At 45.5% G+C, this 15,953-nt stretch overlaps 1 protein-coding gene across 5 annotated transcripts in view; it reads left to right on the top strand.

The window, feature by feature from the left end:
- camk2g2 (calcium/calmodulin-dependent protein kinase (CaM kinase) II gamma 2) overlaps positions 1-11,664 on the top strand; it is a 409,466-nt gene extending 397,802 nt beyond the window's left edge. For all 5 annotated transcript variants that reach the window (XM_080215915.1, XM_080215910.1, XM_080215911.1 and 2 more), the window contains 3 exons: positions 4,556-4,650; positions 7,784-8,029; positions 10,581-11,664. In XM_080215915.1, the coding sequence (XP_080072041.1) occupies positions 4,556-4,650; positions 7,784-8,016 (328 nt within the window). In that variant the 3' untranslated portion in view covers positions 8,017-8,029; positions 10,581-11,664. The remainder of the gene's footprint in view (positions 1-4,555; positions 4,651-7,783; positions 8,030-10,580) is intronic.
- The last annotated feature ends 4,289 nt before the right edge of the window (positions 11,665-15,953 follow it).

Below are 15,953 nucleotides of genomic sequence, written 5' to 3'. Positions count from 1 at the left end.
GGTAGCAGTGCTAACCCACTGTGCCATCCTGCTGTCCCTTGTTGGCGGCGCCGTAGCACATCCCTCGTTGCTTTTGTTTTTTTTTTGCAGAACCATGGATCTGATTACCTTTAGCTCACCCAAAGTTGTATTTGGAAGGTGCTGGACATCCGTTCACTGCAGCCTTCCAATTTCCAGACAGCTTTAACTTCACCTTGGCACTAGGTTGCGGTCGGATATCAGATCGAGTGAAGCAAGCTCTCTGCAAATTTCCTACTCTTCAATCGATCGCAAGCGCACTGGCCTCTCCTCTCGTACCCCTTGGAAATGAGATGAGACTCTGACCAGCTTCCCCATTGTTGAAAGACAAATGATGCACATCGGTCCGATTATTGTTTGGAGGTGAGGGGAGAAAAGCAATGTGGTCGGGTGTAGCCCTTTCTCCAATTGCTGTTTCCTTGAATGTCCCTGATTTTAATCAATGCACCATTAGGAAATCTCTGCCCAAGCCTCTTTGCCTCTCTCACTCCTCTTGTAAGACATTTGAGTCAGTTGAGACACGAACCACAGACTTTTGTATCTTTTTCCCGACGGAAGAGAGAATGTCCTTAATTATCCTTAAGTTTAAATTTAAAATTTACATCTTGTAAAATGACACTCAAGATGTACGAGTTTCATTTTGAACATTATACAAGTTCACAGGAATCCCAGTCTAATTTTTTTATGCAGTATATTTATAAGCGCTCAGTGGATGACTTACTCCACTGTTTCCATTTATTACTGAGACACAAATGTCCATCAAATACTTAGTTACAGGTGTTCATTTTTAAAGAAACAGATATGTGATATGGTGCTTTTCCAAGGCACTGGGAAGTGTTGACAGAGTCAGCGGATGGGAGGCCAGTTTGCGTGATGGATTGGGCTACGTTCACGACCCTTTGTAGTTTTTTTGCAGTCTTGGGCAGAACAGGAGTCATACCAAGCTGTCTTACATCCAGAAAGTTGAAGTTTAGTTATTAGTCACAAGTAGGCTTGCATTAACACTGCAGTGAAGTTACTGTGAAAATCCCCTAGTCGCCACACTCCAGTGCCTGTTTGGGTAGGCTGAGGGAGAATTTAGCTCAGCCAATTCACCTAACCAGCATGTCTTTCAGACTGTGGGGGGAAACCGGAGTGCCCGGAGGAAACCCACACAGACACGGGGAGAATGTGCAGACTCCACACTGACAGTAACCCAGGCCAAGAATTGAACTCGGGTCTTTGGCGCTGTGAGGCAGCAGTGCTAACCACTGTGCCAAAGGATGCTTTCTATGGTGCATCTGTAAAAATTTCACCATGGGATGTTTTACTCTGTTATGCACGCCACATAAACAAGAGGTATCTGAAGGTATCAAAGTAGAGGGAGCCAGGTTGTGCAGAATTGGATGTTAGGGGAACTCCCTGGAGGCTGTGAGTGACTAAGTTTCCAACTGTTGAAGAAGGAACCCTGGTTTTTGATGCTTCTTCATATCAATCCAACCCTAAGAACAATGCAACATAATTAGGGCAAATATTTCCTTAGACTTTACCTGAAACTATCAGGACTATTGGAGCTGGCATTTGCAGGGAAGCTAGTGCTGAAATCTTTTCACAGTGAAATATGAACTGGAAGTAGCAAAACAATGCATCGTAGAAGCTCCTTTTGTTACCTTAACCCTTGGGTGGACAAACCCATAGGGAAACACATTATTGGGCTTAAAGAACTTCTACCCTTAAAATAACATTTGGCACCTTGCCGATTGAGACCAAGTGTTCGATCCTGATGGCTGCCAGTTTCAACAATGAGTAGAAGCAAATTACTGCGGATGCTGGAATCTGAAACCAAAAGAGAAAATGTTGGAAAGTCTCAGCAGATCTGTGAGAAGAGGAAAGAGCTACTGCCCCACAGCCCAAGGGTTCCATTCTGGCCTCAGGTCACTGTCTGTGTGAAGTTTGCGCGTTCCCCCTGTGTCTGCATGGGTTGCCTCCGGGCGCTCTGGTTTTCTGCCACACTCCAAGGATGTGCAGGTTAGGTTGATTGGCCATGTGAAATTGCCCCTTCGTAAATGGGGGATTAGCAGGGTAAATAAGTGGGGTTACAGGAATAGGGTCTGGGTGGGATTGTGGTCGGTGCAGACTCAACGGGCCGAATGGTCTCCTTGCGCACCATAGGGATTCTATGAGAGAGAAGAGCTGACTTTTCGAGTCCAAACGATCCTTTGTCAAAGCAAAGGGTCATCTGGACTCGAAAAATCAGGTCATTTCTCACCTCAGATGCTGTCAAACCTGCTGAGATTTTCCATCATTTCCTCTTTTGGTTTCAGCAATGAGTAGGTTGCTTTTGTGTCGGAATCCAACTCTTTATGCCTCTCATTGTCGCCAAGCTCATGTCCAGGATCCTGTCAACCACTGTTTTATTACGTAGTACTGTAATAGCTGGAGGGTGAGCGCTTTACCTTCACACCTCCGTTAGTTTAACGCTGTCCTTTGGAGAATATAAATTCTCCCCATCTTTCATTGGATTAAGATTTCAACAACGTTGACACTTTGATGCTACACAAACTGCAACTCAGAGTAATCTACTCCAATCCCATTTCACTGCTCTTTCCCCAAATACTTCGGCACTTTTCGTTTGAAGATTTTATCTAATTTCCCGCAAATATTTTATTGATTTGGCACCAGCCACTTGGTGTAATGCACACCACCTTCTTAAGATTCTGTTGCATGGAAAAGAAAGGCTCCAACTTCTCTACTTCAGTGTTTTAAATGCTAATTAAATAATAAAACTTGGAAAGTTATTCTAAGGGCAGCATGGTGGCACAGTGGTTAGCACTGCTCCCTCATAGTGCCAGGATCCTGGGTTCAATTCCGGCCTCAAGTGGGTTCGCTCATTCCCTCCGTGTCTGCATAGGTTTCCTCCCACAGTCCAGAGATGTGCAGGTTAGGTGGACTGACCATGCTACATTGCCCCTTAGTGTCAGGGGGACTAGCTAGGGTAAATGCATGGCGTTATGGGGATAGGGCCTGGGTGGGATTGTGGTCGGTGCCAACTCAATGGGCTGAATGGCCTCCTTCTGCACTGTAGGATTCTATGAATAATATAACAATTATTGTCTGAATTCGCTTCAATTGAACACTGATGTTTTCCTGTGTTACAGGCATTATATTGTTCACGCTGAACATGCTATTCAGTCCATTAAGTCAGTAACACTGAATCGCCATATTAACAACGTATACCCTGTAATATTCATCTTCTTCACACATTTACCCCATTCTCCTTCAATGTGGATTATGCTTCATCTGTGGTTTGTGACTGAGTTCCACAGTTAGAGCACCCTTTCAAGAAAAGTATGATTTATTTTTAACTTTCCCTTACACTTTTTGTGACTCTCTGCAATCTCCCACATTTTCACAAACATTTAATGAGATAAAATCCTTACATAATCTTGAAAGGCCTCCACCATATCACCCCTGAATCTCATAAGAAAGTCCTCCGCTCTCTTCAACTTGCAATGCCAATGAATCTTCACAGCATCTTTTCCATCACTTTCATATCCTTTATATAAACCTCTCCAGACCTGCATCCAAGACTCCAACTGTAGCCCAGTTAGGCAGGTGCAGTCCAAAGACGTGCAGGTTAGGTGGATTAACGGGCGGCATGGTGGCACAGTGGTTAGCACTGCTGCCTCACAGCGCCAGGAACCCGGATTCAATTCTGGCCTCGGATCACTGGCTGTGTGGAGTTTGCATGTTCTCTCCGTGTCTGTGTGAGCTTCCTACGGGTGCTCCGGTTTCCTCCCACACTCCAAAGATGTGCCTGTGAGGTTGATTGGCCATGCAAAATTGCCTCTTAGTGTCAGAGGGATTAATGGAGTAAATATGTAGGGTATGGGGATAGGGCCTGGGAGGGATTGTGGTCAGTGCAGGCTCAATGGACCAAATGGCCTCCTTCTGTACTATAACTTCAACATTCTATGAACTTCTAAATACATGGGATTAAGGGGATAGGGCCTAGGTGGGATTGTGATTGGGGTAGACTCGATGGGCCGGATGGCCTCCTCTGCACTATCGGGATTCTACGATTCTAACAGTGCTAAATTGTTCCTTAGTGTCCCAAGACATAGGTTGAGGGTGATTAGCGGGGTAAATATGTGGGGTTACAGTGGGTGGGTGGGGGGGGAGCGGTGTATGGGCCTATGTGGGATGCTCTGTCAGAGAGTCGGTGCAGACTTGATGGGCCGAATGGCCTCCTTCTGTACTGTAAGGATTCTATGTGCGCGAGGAAAGCAGCTTGATTGATGTGACATTCCAATGCATGGCGAGACAGTAGGATTGTTTCACCAGCTAGTTAATTTAATATGGAAGCCACTTGCAAAAATCCTAATGGAACTTATTTCAATAATGGACCTCATGATTGAGGTCTCAGCACTACTGACAATCACCGGAAGGTTTTGCCACATTCTCGTTACAGGTTGTATGTCAGTTAGGTGTTAGTCTTGTCTTGAAGCCTCATTGTTAAATTTTTGAGAACCTGAACGAGAGGGTTGGTTTCTTTCAGGAAAATCTGTGACCCTGGTCTAACCTCATTTGAACCTGAAGCCCTTGGAAACCTCGTGGAGGGGATGGATTTCCACAAGTTCTATTTTGAGAACTGTAAGTATGCAATTTAATTCTGAACGGCAAAGATTTGCATCACACCAGCTACCCTCTAGCATTGCTACGTAGTGAGTTATCTCTCAAATTCCAACACATTGCAACTTATCCAGGCAAAGATGAGTTCTGTTTTGTCTTATTGGCAAATTTTCCTAGGCCTTACGCATGGTTAGTTCATGAATACAAGTTGTGTTGTGGGTCTGGAACACACAAGGTTTAGAACGTTGTTCTTCCATGGGGTGTGGACATCATTGACAAGGCCAGCATCCCTAAATACTCTTGTCCTGAGTGGCTTGCGAGGCCATTTCGGAGAGCCATCGAGAGTCAGCCACATTGCTGTGGGTCTGGAGTCACGTGAGGGCCAGACCAGCTAAGGACAGCAGATTTCCTTCCCTAAAGGGCGAGTGAACCAGAGGTGGTGCGACAATCGGTAATAGGTTCATGGTCACCATCACTGATGACAATTCTAAATTTTGGGCAGGATTTTCCAGACACGCTTGTTCCAAAACTGTTAAATCCCACCCAAGTCAAAGGGGCCTTTGCATGGTCTGCCCCCTCCCGCTATGATTCCCGTGGCGGGCGTGGGATGGAAAATTCTCCCCTGTTTTGGTTGAATTTAAATGCTTTTCTCAGGATTACAAAGCCAATGCGCAGAGTGGGACGGGGCAAGTTCTTAATCCAACTCCTTGCTTGCTCCAAAAATCAATTCAAATTCCAATTGAATCCAATTCATGGGCCCCACAAGAGAGTCATACAAAATCCAAGCTAACATTAAGAACATAAGAACATAAGAAATAGGAGCAGGAGTAGGCCATCTGGCCCTTCGAGCCTGCCCCGCCATTCAATAAGATCATGGCTGATCTGTCGTGGCTCAGTTCCACTTTCCCGCCCTCTCCCCATAACCCTTAATCCCCTCTCTTATCAAAAACCCATCAACCCGCTTCTTAAAAATATTTAGCGAGGCAGCCTCCACCACTTCAACGGGCAGAGAATTCCAGAGATTCACCACCCTTTGAGTGAAGAAGTTCCTCCTCAACTCCGTTCTGAACCGCCCCCCCTTTATCTTGAGGCTGTGCCCCCTAGTCCTACTGTCTTTTTTGAGCGGGAAGAGTCTTTCCACCTCTATCCTATCCATCCCATTCATCATCTTATACGTCTCAATGAGATCTCCCCTCATTCTTCTAAACTCTAACGAGTACAAGCCTAGTTTATTCAGCCTCTCCTCATAGCTCAACCCCCTCAACTCCGGTATCAGCCTAGTAAACCTCCTCTGCACTCCCTCCAAGGCCAAAATATCCTTGCGCAGGTGCGGCGCCCAAAACTGCACACAGTACTCCAGCTGCGGCCTCACCAGTGCCCTATACAGCTGCAGCAAGACCTCCCTACTTTTATATTCAATCCCCCTCGCTATGAAGGCCAGCATCCCATTCGCCTTCCTGACCACCTGCTGCACCTGCAGGCTGGGTTTTTGCGACTCATGCACAAGGACCCCGAGGTCCCTCTGCACCGTCGCCTGCTGCAGTTTTTCGCCACGTAAGTAATAGTCCTTCCTACCATTCTTCCTACCAAAGTGGACCACCTCACACTTGCCAACATTAAATTCCATTTGCCATTTCCTGGCCCATTCGCCCAGCCTATCTAGATCCTTCTGCAGACTCTCCACACCCTCCGCACAATTTGCCTTTCCCCCAATCTTGGTGTCATCAGCAAATTTCGACACCCTACACTCGGTTCCCTCCTCCAGATCATCTATATAAATGGTAAATAGCTGAGGCCCCAGCACCGACCCCTGGGGCACCCCACTAGTCACCAACCGCCAATCTGAATAGCACCCATTGACCCCCACTCTCTGCCTCCTATTTGACAACCAATCCTCTATCCACGCTAACACCCTACCCCCAACTCCATGTCCTCTGACCTTCTGCAGTAACCTCTTGTGAGGTACCTTATCAAACGCCTTCTGAAAATCCAGAAAGACCACATCCACCGGCTCTCCTCTATCCACCGCCCTAGACACATCCTCATAGAACTCCAGTAAATTTGTCAGACACGACTTCCCTTTAATGAAACCGTGTTGCGTCTGCCCTATCAAGCAATTCCCTTCAAGATGCCTCGCAATTTCCTCCTTAATGACGGATTCTAACATTTTACCTACCACAGACGTTAAACTAACCGGCCTGTAATTCCCCGCCTTTTGCCTGGCACCCTTCTTAAACAACGGCGTAACATTAGCCGTTTTCCAATCCTCCGGCACTTCCCCGGAATCCAGTCATTGAAGAATGAGTGCTGTAAAGTGGGACTCGCGCGACTTTAGTGGTAGTTATTGTCGGTGCAGAGTCAATGGGCCAAATGGCCTTTACTGCAATGTATGACTGTATGACACGGGGATGAATGTGAGAGAAGTGCACGTGACATCTTCCTGGGGTAACATATTAGCCACAGGCCAATGAGAAATTGGAAAATTGCATTTCTGATTGGCAAGTGCCATAAAAATATAGCATGGACCATTGTTGTTGATCAAAATTTCAGCATCAGCATCTGAACTTTAACCCTTTTTGCATTTTATTGGGAAGATGGAAAGCGAGGGCTTTTCTGAGTGTTGTGAGTGCTTTTCTTTCTTGCACACTGAATGATGATCGATGTTTGCCATGGAAAGATGCAATCATGAAGTATTTATTTATTAGTGTCACAAGCAGGCATACATTAACACTGCAATGAAGTTACTGTGAAAATATCCTAGTCACCACACTCCTTTTGGGTACACTGAGGGAGAATTTAGCACGGCCAGTGCACCTAACCAGCACGTCTTCTGGACTGTGGGAGGAAACTGGAGCACCCGGAAGAAACCCATGCGGAGTACATGCAGACTCCGCACAGTCAGTGACCCAAGCCGGGAATCAAACCCGGGTCCCTGGCGCTGTGAGGCAGCAGTGCTAATCACTGTGCAGCATCCTATTACATGATGACTCATGCACCATAGCCAGGCTAGTAGCTAGTCAAAATTTTCAGTTGGATCATACTGTGCTTTCCATGTGTCTATCACCAAAGAATGAGCCTGTTTGTGGTGATTCGATGCAGTTGTTACTTTTCAAGTCGATGACGATATGATTTTTAATCGCCGTGTTTTTTTTAGTGTTGGCAAAGAACAGTAAGCCAATCCACACCACCATCCTCAACCCCCACGTCCACCTAATCGGAGAGGACGCTGCCTGTATCGCTTACATCCGCCTGACACAATACATCGATAACCAGGGCAGGCCCAGGACCACCCAATCCGAGGAGACCCGCGTCTGGCATCGCCGTGAAGGAAAGTGGCAGAACATACACTTCCACTGCTCGGGGGCCCCCGCTGCACCGCTCCAGTGAACACATTGTGCAGGTAGTAACCCCGCTACGTCTTATCGCATGTTTTCCCCTCCCCTTTCCTTGGCTGAGGTGGTGGGTGGGTACCACTACTCCCCCCCGGAGACACTGGGGCGAGAGTAGAGGAGCAGGATAAGGGCCTGAGGTAAACACATCTGTGGAACCCGCTGGCAAAACCTTCCCCTTCCTTATGGTTGAGCCTATTCCTGGAAAGTGGACCGAGTGTACAAAACATGTTTTGGCTGTGGGATTGAGAGGTGACCAGAAAAACCTGGCCTTTGGCCTTGTAAGCCAGTGAGAGGGCACCTTAATCAAACTATTGATGATACAGGAAACACTGTTTCATGCAAGTAGGACAAAGAAGCACAGATTCAAATAGCCCAAGAGGCAAAGTGAAGAATGAAAATCAAGATGATTGACCACTTAGGGGTCGAGATGTTCAGTAGGCTCCTGGGAGGAGCAAGGAGTGAAACCTTAGTGTATTGAAGAAAATAGGTTTGACATTGTGACAGGAGGGGAACTCATGAGAGGTATTACAATCAGCAGGAGGCCATTCAACCCGTTACATCCATACCGGCCTTCTGTATAGAACAATCCCGTCAGTCCCACTTCCCTGCTCTATCCCCGCAGAACTGCAAAGACTTCATGAGTAGATTAGCTAAATTAATCTGAATGGAATAGAATCATAGAATCCCTACAGTGCAGAAGGAGGCCAGTTGGCTCATCGGGTCCGCACCGACCGCAATTCCACCTAGGTCCCACCCCAGCGTATTTACCCTGCTAATCCTGCTGATGCTAAGGGTCAATTTAACATGGCCAATCAACCTAACCCATGCATTTTTGGACTGTGGGAGGAAACTGGAGCACCTGGAGGAAACCCATGCAGACACAGGGAGAATGTGTAAACTCCACACAGTCACCCGAGGCCGGAATTGAACCCAGATCCCTGGCACTGTGAGACAGCTGTGCTAATCATTGTGCCACCATGCTGCCCAATAGTATATTCCCATGTGTTAATCAGCACCTTGTGGTGTTGCTCCCCCGCTTATGCCCTTTTAACACTGCACATTTACTCTGCTCATCCACCTAACCTACACATCCTTGGACACTAAGGGGCAATTTAGCATGGCTAACCCATCTAACCTATGCATCCTTGGACACCAAGGGGCAATTTAGCATGGCCAATCCACCTAACCTGCACATTCTTGAAGTATTGCTGCAAACCGAAGAATCCAGGGGAAACCCATGGAGACACAGGGAGAATGTGCACACTCCACACAGACAGTGACTTGAGGCCAGAATCGAACCTGGGCCCTTGGCGCTGTGAGGCAGCAGTGCGAACCGCTGTGCTGCACAGATGCCAATGTCAAATATCAGTATCTCTGTTGTGTTTGTGAATCTCATTTGGCGGGTAAATATTCTCGCGTGGCAATAAAATTAGCCAGCTTACACTAATTCCTTTTTTTTAATGTAATAAAGCATTGGATGCTTGTATCTGAATTTAAAGTTTGCCATATAATTGCCTGTCTTCAATCTAACTTTATTAACAAGGGGTTCAAATTCTACCCACTGCTCAGTAAGCTAAAGGTGAGGCTTTCATTGGTGTTTGGTGAATTTTTGAGGTAGCCCTTTGAAGTTTTGGAGGAAGTTGAGATGCAGGGGATGGACCTGATTGTCAACTCATCTCACTTAGATTAGTGCTTCTGAGGGTTTTTTATTAACACGTGGGACATGGGCATCGCTGGTTAGCCAGCATTTATTGCCCATCCCTAGTTGTCCTTGGGGGGGCAGTTGAGAGTTAACCACATTGCTGTGGCTCTGGAGTCACATGTAGGCCAGACTAGGTAAGGACTGCAGATTTCCTTCCCTAAAGGACATTAGTGAACTAGATGGGTTTTTATGACAATCGGCAATGGTTTCATGGTCATCAGATTCTTAATTCCAGATTTTTTTTATTGAATTCAAATTCCATTATCTGTCGTGGCAGGATTTAAACCCATTAGCTGAGTTTTTGGATTAGTAGCCTAGCGATAATACCACTAGGTCATCGCCTCCCCTTTTTCAGTATGAAGTAAGGAAACAAAGGGTGGGAATTTCTATCTACGCTTGTTCCAAAACTGGAAAATCCCACTTAGGTCAATGGACCTTTCCATGGTCCGCAACCGCCACCCCACCACCCGCCATTCCCCACCCCCAAGCTTCTATTCCTGTGGCGGACTGGGCAGGAAAATATCCATTGTAGAGTTGAGTTGCGATGCTGAGTTTCTGTAAAGCTTTGGCACAGTTGGTTATGAGTATGCCACTTTGGGGAGGGTGGGTGGGCCATTGTAGAGTTGAGTTGTGATGGTAAGTATCTTGGCACAGTTGGTTTTGGGTGCGCCACTTTGGGGAGGGCGGACAGCAGTGCCACACACACTCGGAACGATATTGAGGCAATGGGTGGATTGGTCTGAATGGAGTCGAATCCCTATGGGTGCAGAGGGAGGCCATTTGGCCCATCGAGTCTAGGTTGACTAGACCGGGTGGCAGGAAGCACACAGTGAATGCGTTGTATTTTTGCTTTGCAGTTTGGAGATGCTGGGTGTAGACTTCTCGTCTGAGCAGTGGATTGAAGCTGATCACTGTCGTGGGGAACTCTTGGAGACCAGCAGCACCATGCGCCAATCTGCATGTGTATGATGCTGTGGTGACTGCCTAATTGTTGTTTTCATGGCTCCATCGTGTTTGTTTCTGCTGTATGGGCGATGTACAGATAAAATGGCTGCTGTATATGTACCTGATAACTCACTCGTTTGATGGCAGCGGTTCAGAAAGTAGATTCTGAACCCGTTCCTTGCCAAAGTACGGACATCCATAAATTTAAAACAAAATAACAAAAAAAAATCACAAAGCTAACAGCCGGTGTAGAGCTCAGAGATTTTTTTTATTTTTAAAGAAAAAAGTATGCCATTCTTGTCGAGATTTAATCGCGGTTACTCCAATCCTGATCAGTAATTGTCACTACGAGAGTAACATTGATAATGATAGGTTAAGATGCCAGGAGGACACCAATGCAACTGCAGCTCCTTCTGCCAATGAGGGCTTAAAGGTTAATAACTAAAAACCGTGAACCCTCCTGGGGTATGTTAAGCGACACATGTTGAGATTTGGAGACCATGACTTAAGACATCACTGTTCTCTGAAATGGAAACAAAAATATAATAATACTTCTAGGCGATCGTATTTTCCTCTCTCTCTCTCTCTCTCTCTCTCTCTCCTAACAAACTATCCACAAAGTGAAGCTTTGTGTGATCACATTTATTGAAATGGAGTGCACAAAAAAAGTATTTTTTTTCCTCATCTGTTAACATTTCTTCCAGTGTTCTCTGCAGCAGAATTGATATGAATGTATAATATTGAAGTTTTTTTGTCGTGACCTAAGTGCAGTAAGTTTATCTTTGGTTTAAAAAGAAGTCATTTTTGCATACGTAAGTTTGCGGTATGCTGTAATCTAGTCACCAGCCACGACCATTTGGACTGCCTGGTGGTTTTACTCTGCCTTGTGTCATTGGGATATGGTATCAATGTATAGCGAGGTAACATTCTTTCCGAGATCAAACGCGAGGCGCAGGGCGGTTGCATTGATGAGACGCCGCCTTGCGAGCAAGGAGGGGTGGGGTTGGGGATGGGGGTGGGTGGGGCTGGTCACCTGAGGACACAATGGTCACACATTTAAAATATATATGCAGTTTTACAGAGGTTATGCATGTGTTGTTTATGGTCAATATTTTCACTGTATGTGTTAACTTGACAAAAATAATAATGATGTACCTAGTTCCGCATCTTTAACATTCTTGCACAGTCTGGAAGTATGTACTACATAATTTAAGCCTGAGCTTGGTATGATAAAATTCCTGTTTAAACGGGGCAACGTAAATTAATTGCATTGTTACTGTATCTTATGGGGCTAATATCTTATAGTTTTAAATAAGGCAATCGATGCAGGATTTTGCATGATATATTACAAAAAAAAAATTACCCAGTGTTTGTTTGTTCTGAATGTTGGTAGATCTTCATAGCTTTGTTACTATAGGATTGATCTTAACAAGAAAAGTATTTAATAAAAAAGGGAACTGATGGTGTTTCGACCGCGGCAATTGATGGATGTTTACCTGGAAACCTGCTTGAACTTGTTTGGCGAAAAGAAAAAAAGTTGTCGATTAGTAAAAGATCATTCTTAAAACTTTAAAAAAAAGAGTTTGCGGTATTCAGTCTTTACAGTTAATTCACTAAAACAAAAGAGTCCAAAATATGTGAAACTGAGTGTGCTTTCCCCTATTCCAATATCCAAGCAGAACCAGTCTGTATTTGGGGGAGCTCTCCTTACAAACAGTGCTTCATTTTAAATTGTCACAGTGTTTCTAGAACGGATCAAGAACAATTTTAGCCCATTGATTGGAGTTCGGTATTATTTGGGCTCGTCCTTGCTGGGACTATAATTGGTCGTACCTGCGGTAAGTAGTCTTGCAACACCCAGCTTAAAATCCAGCGAGTTTATTTGGTAGCACGAGCTTTTGGAGCGTCACCCCTTCATCTCAGGGGCAATGCTCCGAAAGCTCGTGCTTCCAAATAACCTGTCGGACTTCAACCTGGGTGTTGGAGACTACTTAATGTGCCTCCCCCGGTCCAACGCCAGCAACTCCACATCATGGTTATATCTAGGACACCGTTCCTGCGGTTGCTTTACCTGCATCCCCTTTGTCTGTGTTTTAAATGATTGCTGAAGTTCGAGAATAGCCTTGCGTCCAGAAGCTACTCCCTGTTGAAGGGTTAGGGCCTGGTCAGAAGAAAGAAAAAGCCATCTGTTCCAACCCAAGTAATTCAGGACTGTGGTTTAAGCACAATTGCCCGACCCATTGTCAACCAACCCAAGATAATCAGTGACCCTTGCCCTGAACCAGCCTCGCCACGTTTCACTCATTTTGAGACTCGATACTTTTAGTTACCTAAATGTAACCTGTTTCTGTGTGTCTCGCACTTTTAAAATAAACACAATTCTGTGTACGTAAGTGGGTTTGTCTCTCTCTTTGGGCCCATTGGGAGGTCGCACTCAGCAGCCGAAAGAGATTGTTAGCCTCTCGAGAGATGTTCACGTGTCACGTTGCTGTAGGCTTACTCCAAAGCATCTATTCAGCTTTTGCACACCTTACTCCCACTGTAAGTTGAAGTATGTTTGGAATGCCAAGTGTGTGACCGGGAAGTGGGGAACACCATCTATCTATTGAAATATGCCAATTTCAAACATAAACAAGGATAGGGACGTGCTAAGTACATCTTTTATTCATTCGTGGGACATGGGCATCACTGGGTGGCCAGCATTTATTACCCATCCCAAGTTGCCTGAGGACAGTTGAGAGTCAACCGCATTGACGTGGCTCCAGAGTCACATGTAGGCCAGACCAGGTAAGGGCGGCAGATTTCCTTTGTTAAAGGACAGTAGCTCATTGTGCCTTATTTTGGCCAACCATCTTGGTCTTCAGCATTGCTGAAAACTCCTCTAAATCTTTGCCATAATTGAAATGTTTTGTCTGCTTCTGGCTGTGTTTTCTAGAAAAGACCACTAGTGATGGCCCGTGACTGAGGAAGCCCCTCACACAGTCGTTAATATACAATTTAGAGAAAGGCCAGAAAGATTCGTGTAAGAACTCCATTCTTATGACTAATGAACAAGATTTTCTTTCCCAAAAATATAACGGATGAAGGCGAGTAAGGAATTTGATCATGTCATTGGCCTCGTGTCATTCCTTCTTGCTATTAAAAATGAAAAGTATTTCAAGCAGCAATAGTTATTCTCTCCCCCCGCATCCCCCTCATCCCCCTCCATTGTTTTAAAAAGCCCTCTCTACTTGTTCAGCTCCTGTCAATGTTTACCCAAATCAGCTAAGTTTTCTGCTGCCATCAATAATCAACTTCCAACTTGGGTTTGAAAATCAACCTGGAAATCCAAAGATATGCGGGTTTGGTGGATTGGCTGTGCTAAATTGCCCTTAGTGTCAGCGGGACTAGCTAAGGTAAATGCATGGGTGGGATGGTGGCTGGTGCAGACTCGATGGGCTGAACAGCCTCCTTCTGCATTGTAGGGAATCTATGAAGTGACTGGAGAGTAAAATTCCTCTGAGGAACATTTTGTCTCATTGAACATGGGACCATATAGCACAGGAAGAGGCCCTTCAGCCCATCACGTTGTACCAAACATGATGCCAGTTTAACCAAATCCTTTCTGACTGCCCTTGACCCACATCCCTCTATTCCTGCTTTGCTAAAAGACCGTTAAACAATCCTATTGTATTCGCCTTCACCATCACCCCGGCAGATGTTCCAGACATCAAGCACTCTTTGTGTAAAAAAGAAATTGCCCCTCACATTTCCTTTGAGCTTTCCCCCTCTCACGTGAAGAGTGCCCCTCACTATGTCACTACGCATTGATCCTTCACCGCAACATTTTTTGATGAAGGGGCAGTCACATTTACCGAGCTTGTTTGAACAGTACCTCTCAACCACTATCGTTGAGAGAGAGAGAGTCAAGAGAAACAAGAGCTTTGACAAAGAGTCACCTGGACTCGAAACGCCAGCTCTTCTCTCTCCTTACAGATGCTGGCAGACCTGCTGAGATTTTCCAGCGTTTTCTCTTTTGGTTCCAGCGTCCGCAGTGATTTGCTTTTATAAGAGAAACAATGTAATGGGAATGTCATCACCTCCTTGTTATCTATCCATACACACACCCCCATCCAAACTTAGCACAAACCTGGAATTCTTGGGACACCATTGTGGCAACAGTAACATAATCATTTTAAGAAGGTGCAATACATTAGGGAGACATTTTGAGGTCATATTCTGAATTTTAAAGCAAATTATTCTGTCCGTTTAGAAATAACAATACATTTTAATTGGAAAGACAAGGCAAGGCAGGGTAGTGTAGCACTATTGGAATAGTATAATAGTAGTTTCACCCATATGTGGCTTGTTTTACACACAGTAAGCATCTGAACTTAGCCATGCAACCACAATGCTGGCAAGCAAAGAGCTATGGTTTGAGAAGGAAAGGTTGATTTCCTCTGAGCTGCTCCTACATACCTCTAGTCAGTCTGCTTTAGATTAGTATGGAGCTAGGTTAAACCCTAACCTTGCTCCCTGGACAGGGGAAATGACAAGAAACAAGAGAAAGCGTTTCTTCCCAATGTCGGGGAAAGGTTCTGTATGTTCATACCTGGTAAGTGATCAATGCAGAGGGACCACTGGATCCCACACTCACATTCCGATTGATGTGGAGATGGATGATCTTGACTGCAGTTGATGACAAGGCTCCAGGATAAAGCAAATGGGACAAAGCAAGTCAACAGCCGTGGTTCCAAAACACTGATGGATGAGGGGGAAAACAGTGGTGAGTGAGTCAATGTAATTGAAATTATTTGCATTTGTATTGCCCCTTTCCCAAGCTCAGGACATCCCAAAGTGTTTTTAAATTGTGGGACATGGGCATCGCTGGCTAGGCCAGCATTTATTGCCCATCCCTAGTTACCCTTTGAGAAGGTGATGGTGAGCTGTCACCTTGAATCGCTGCAGTCCACGTGCTGTGGGTTGACCCACAATGCCGTCAGGGTGGGAATTCCAGGATTTTGGCCCAGTGACTGCGAAGGAGCAGCCGATATATATCCAAGTCAGGCCAGTGAGTGGCTTGGAAGGGAACTTGAAAGTTAAGTGCTTGGTAAAGTGTAGTCACTGCTGTAGTGTGAGAAACACAGCAGCCAATTTGCACATAACAAACTCCTACAAGTTGCCGTGTGATAATGACCAGTTTATTTTGTTCCAGTGATGTTGCTTGAGGAACAGTAATTGCTCAGGACACCAGGCTTGTGATCTTTTGCATCCCTCTGAGACAGCAGATGGACCATTGATTTACC

This window comes from Carcharhinus amblyrhynchos, chromosome 31 (assembly GCF_965287045.1).
Source record: "Carcharhinus amblyrhynchos chromosome 31, sCarAmb.v2.hapA, whole genome shotgun sequence".
In the NCBI taxonomy this organism is placed as follows: Eukaryota; Metazoa; Chordata; class Chondrichthyes; order Carcharhiniformes; family Carcharhinidae; genus Carcharhinus; species Carcharhinus amblyrhynchos.
This window is presented reverse-complemented; position numbering and strand designations above follow the sequence as displayed.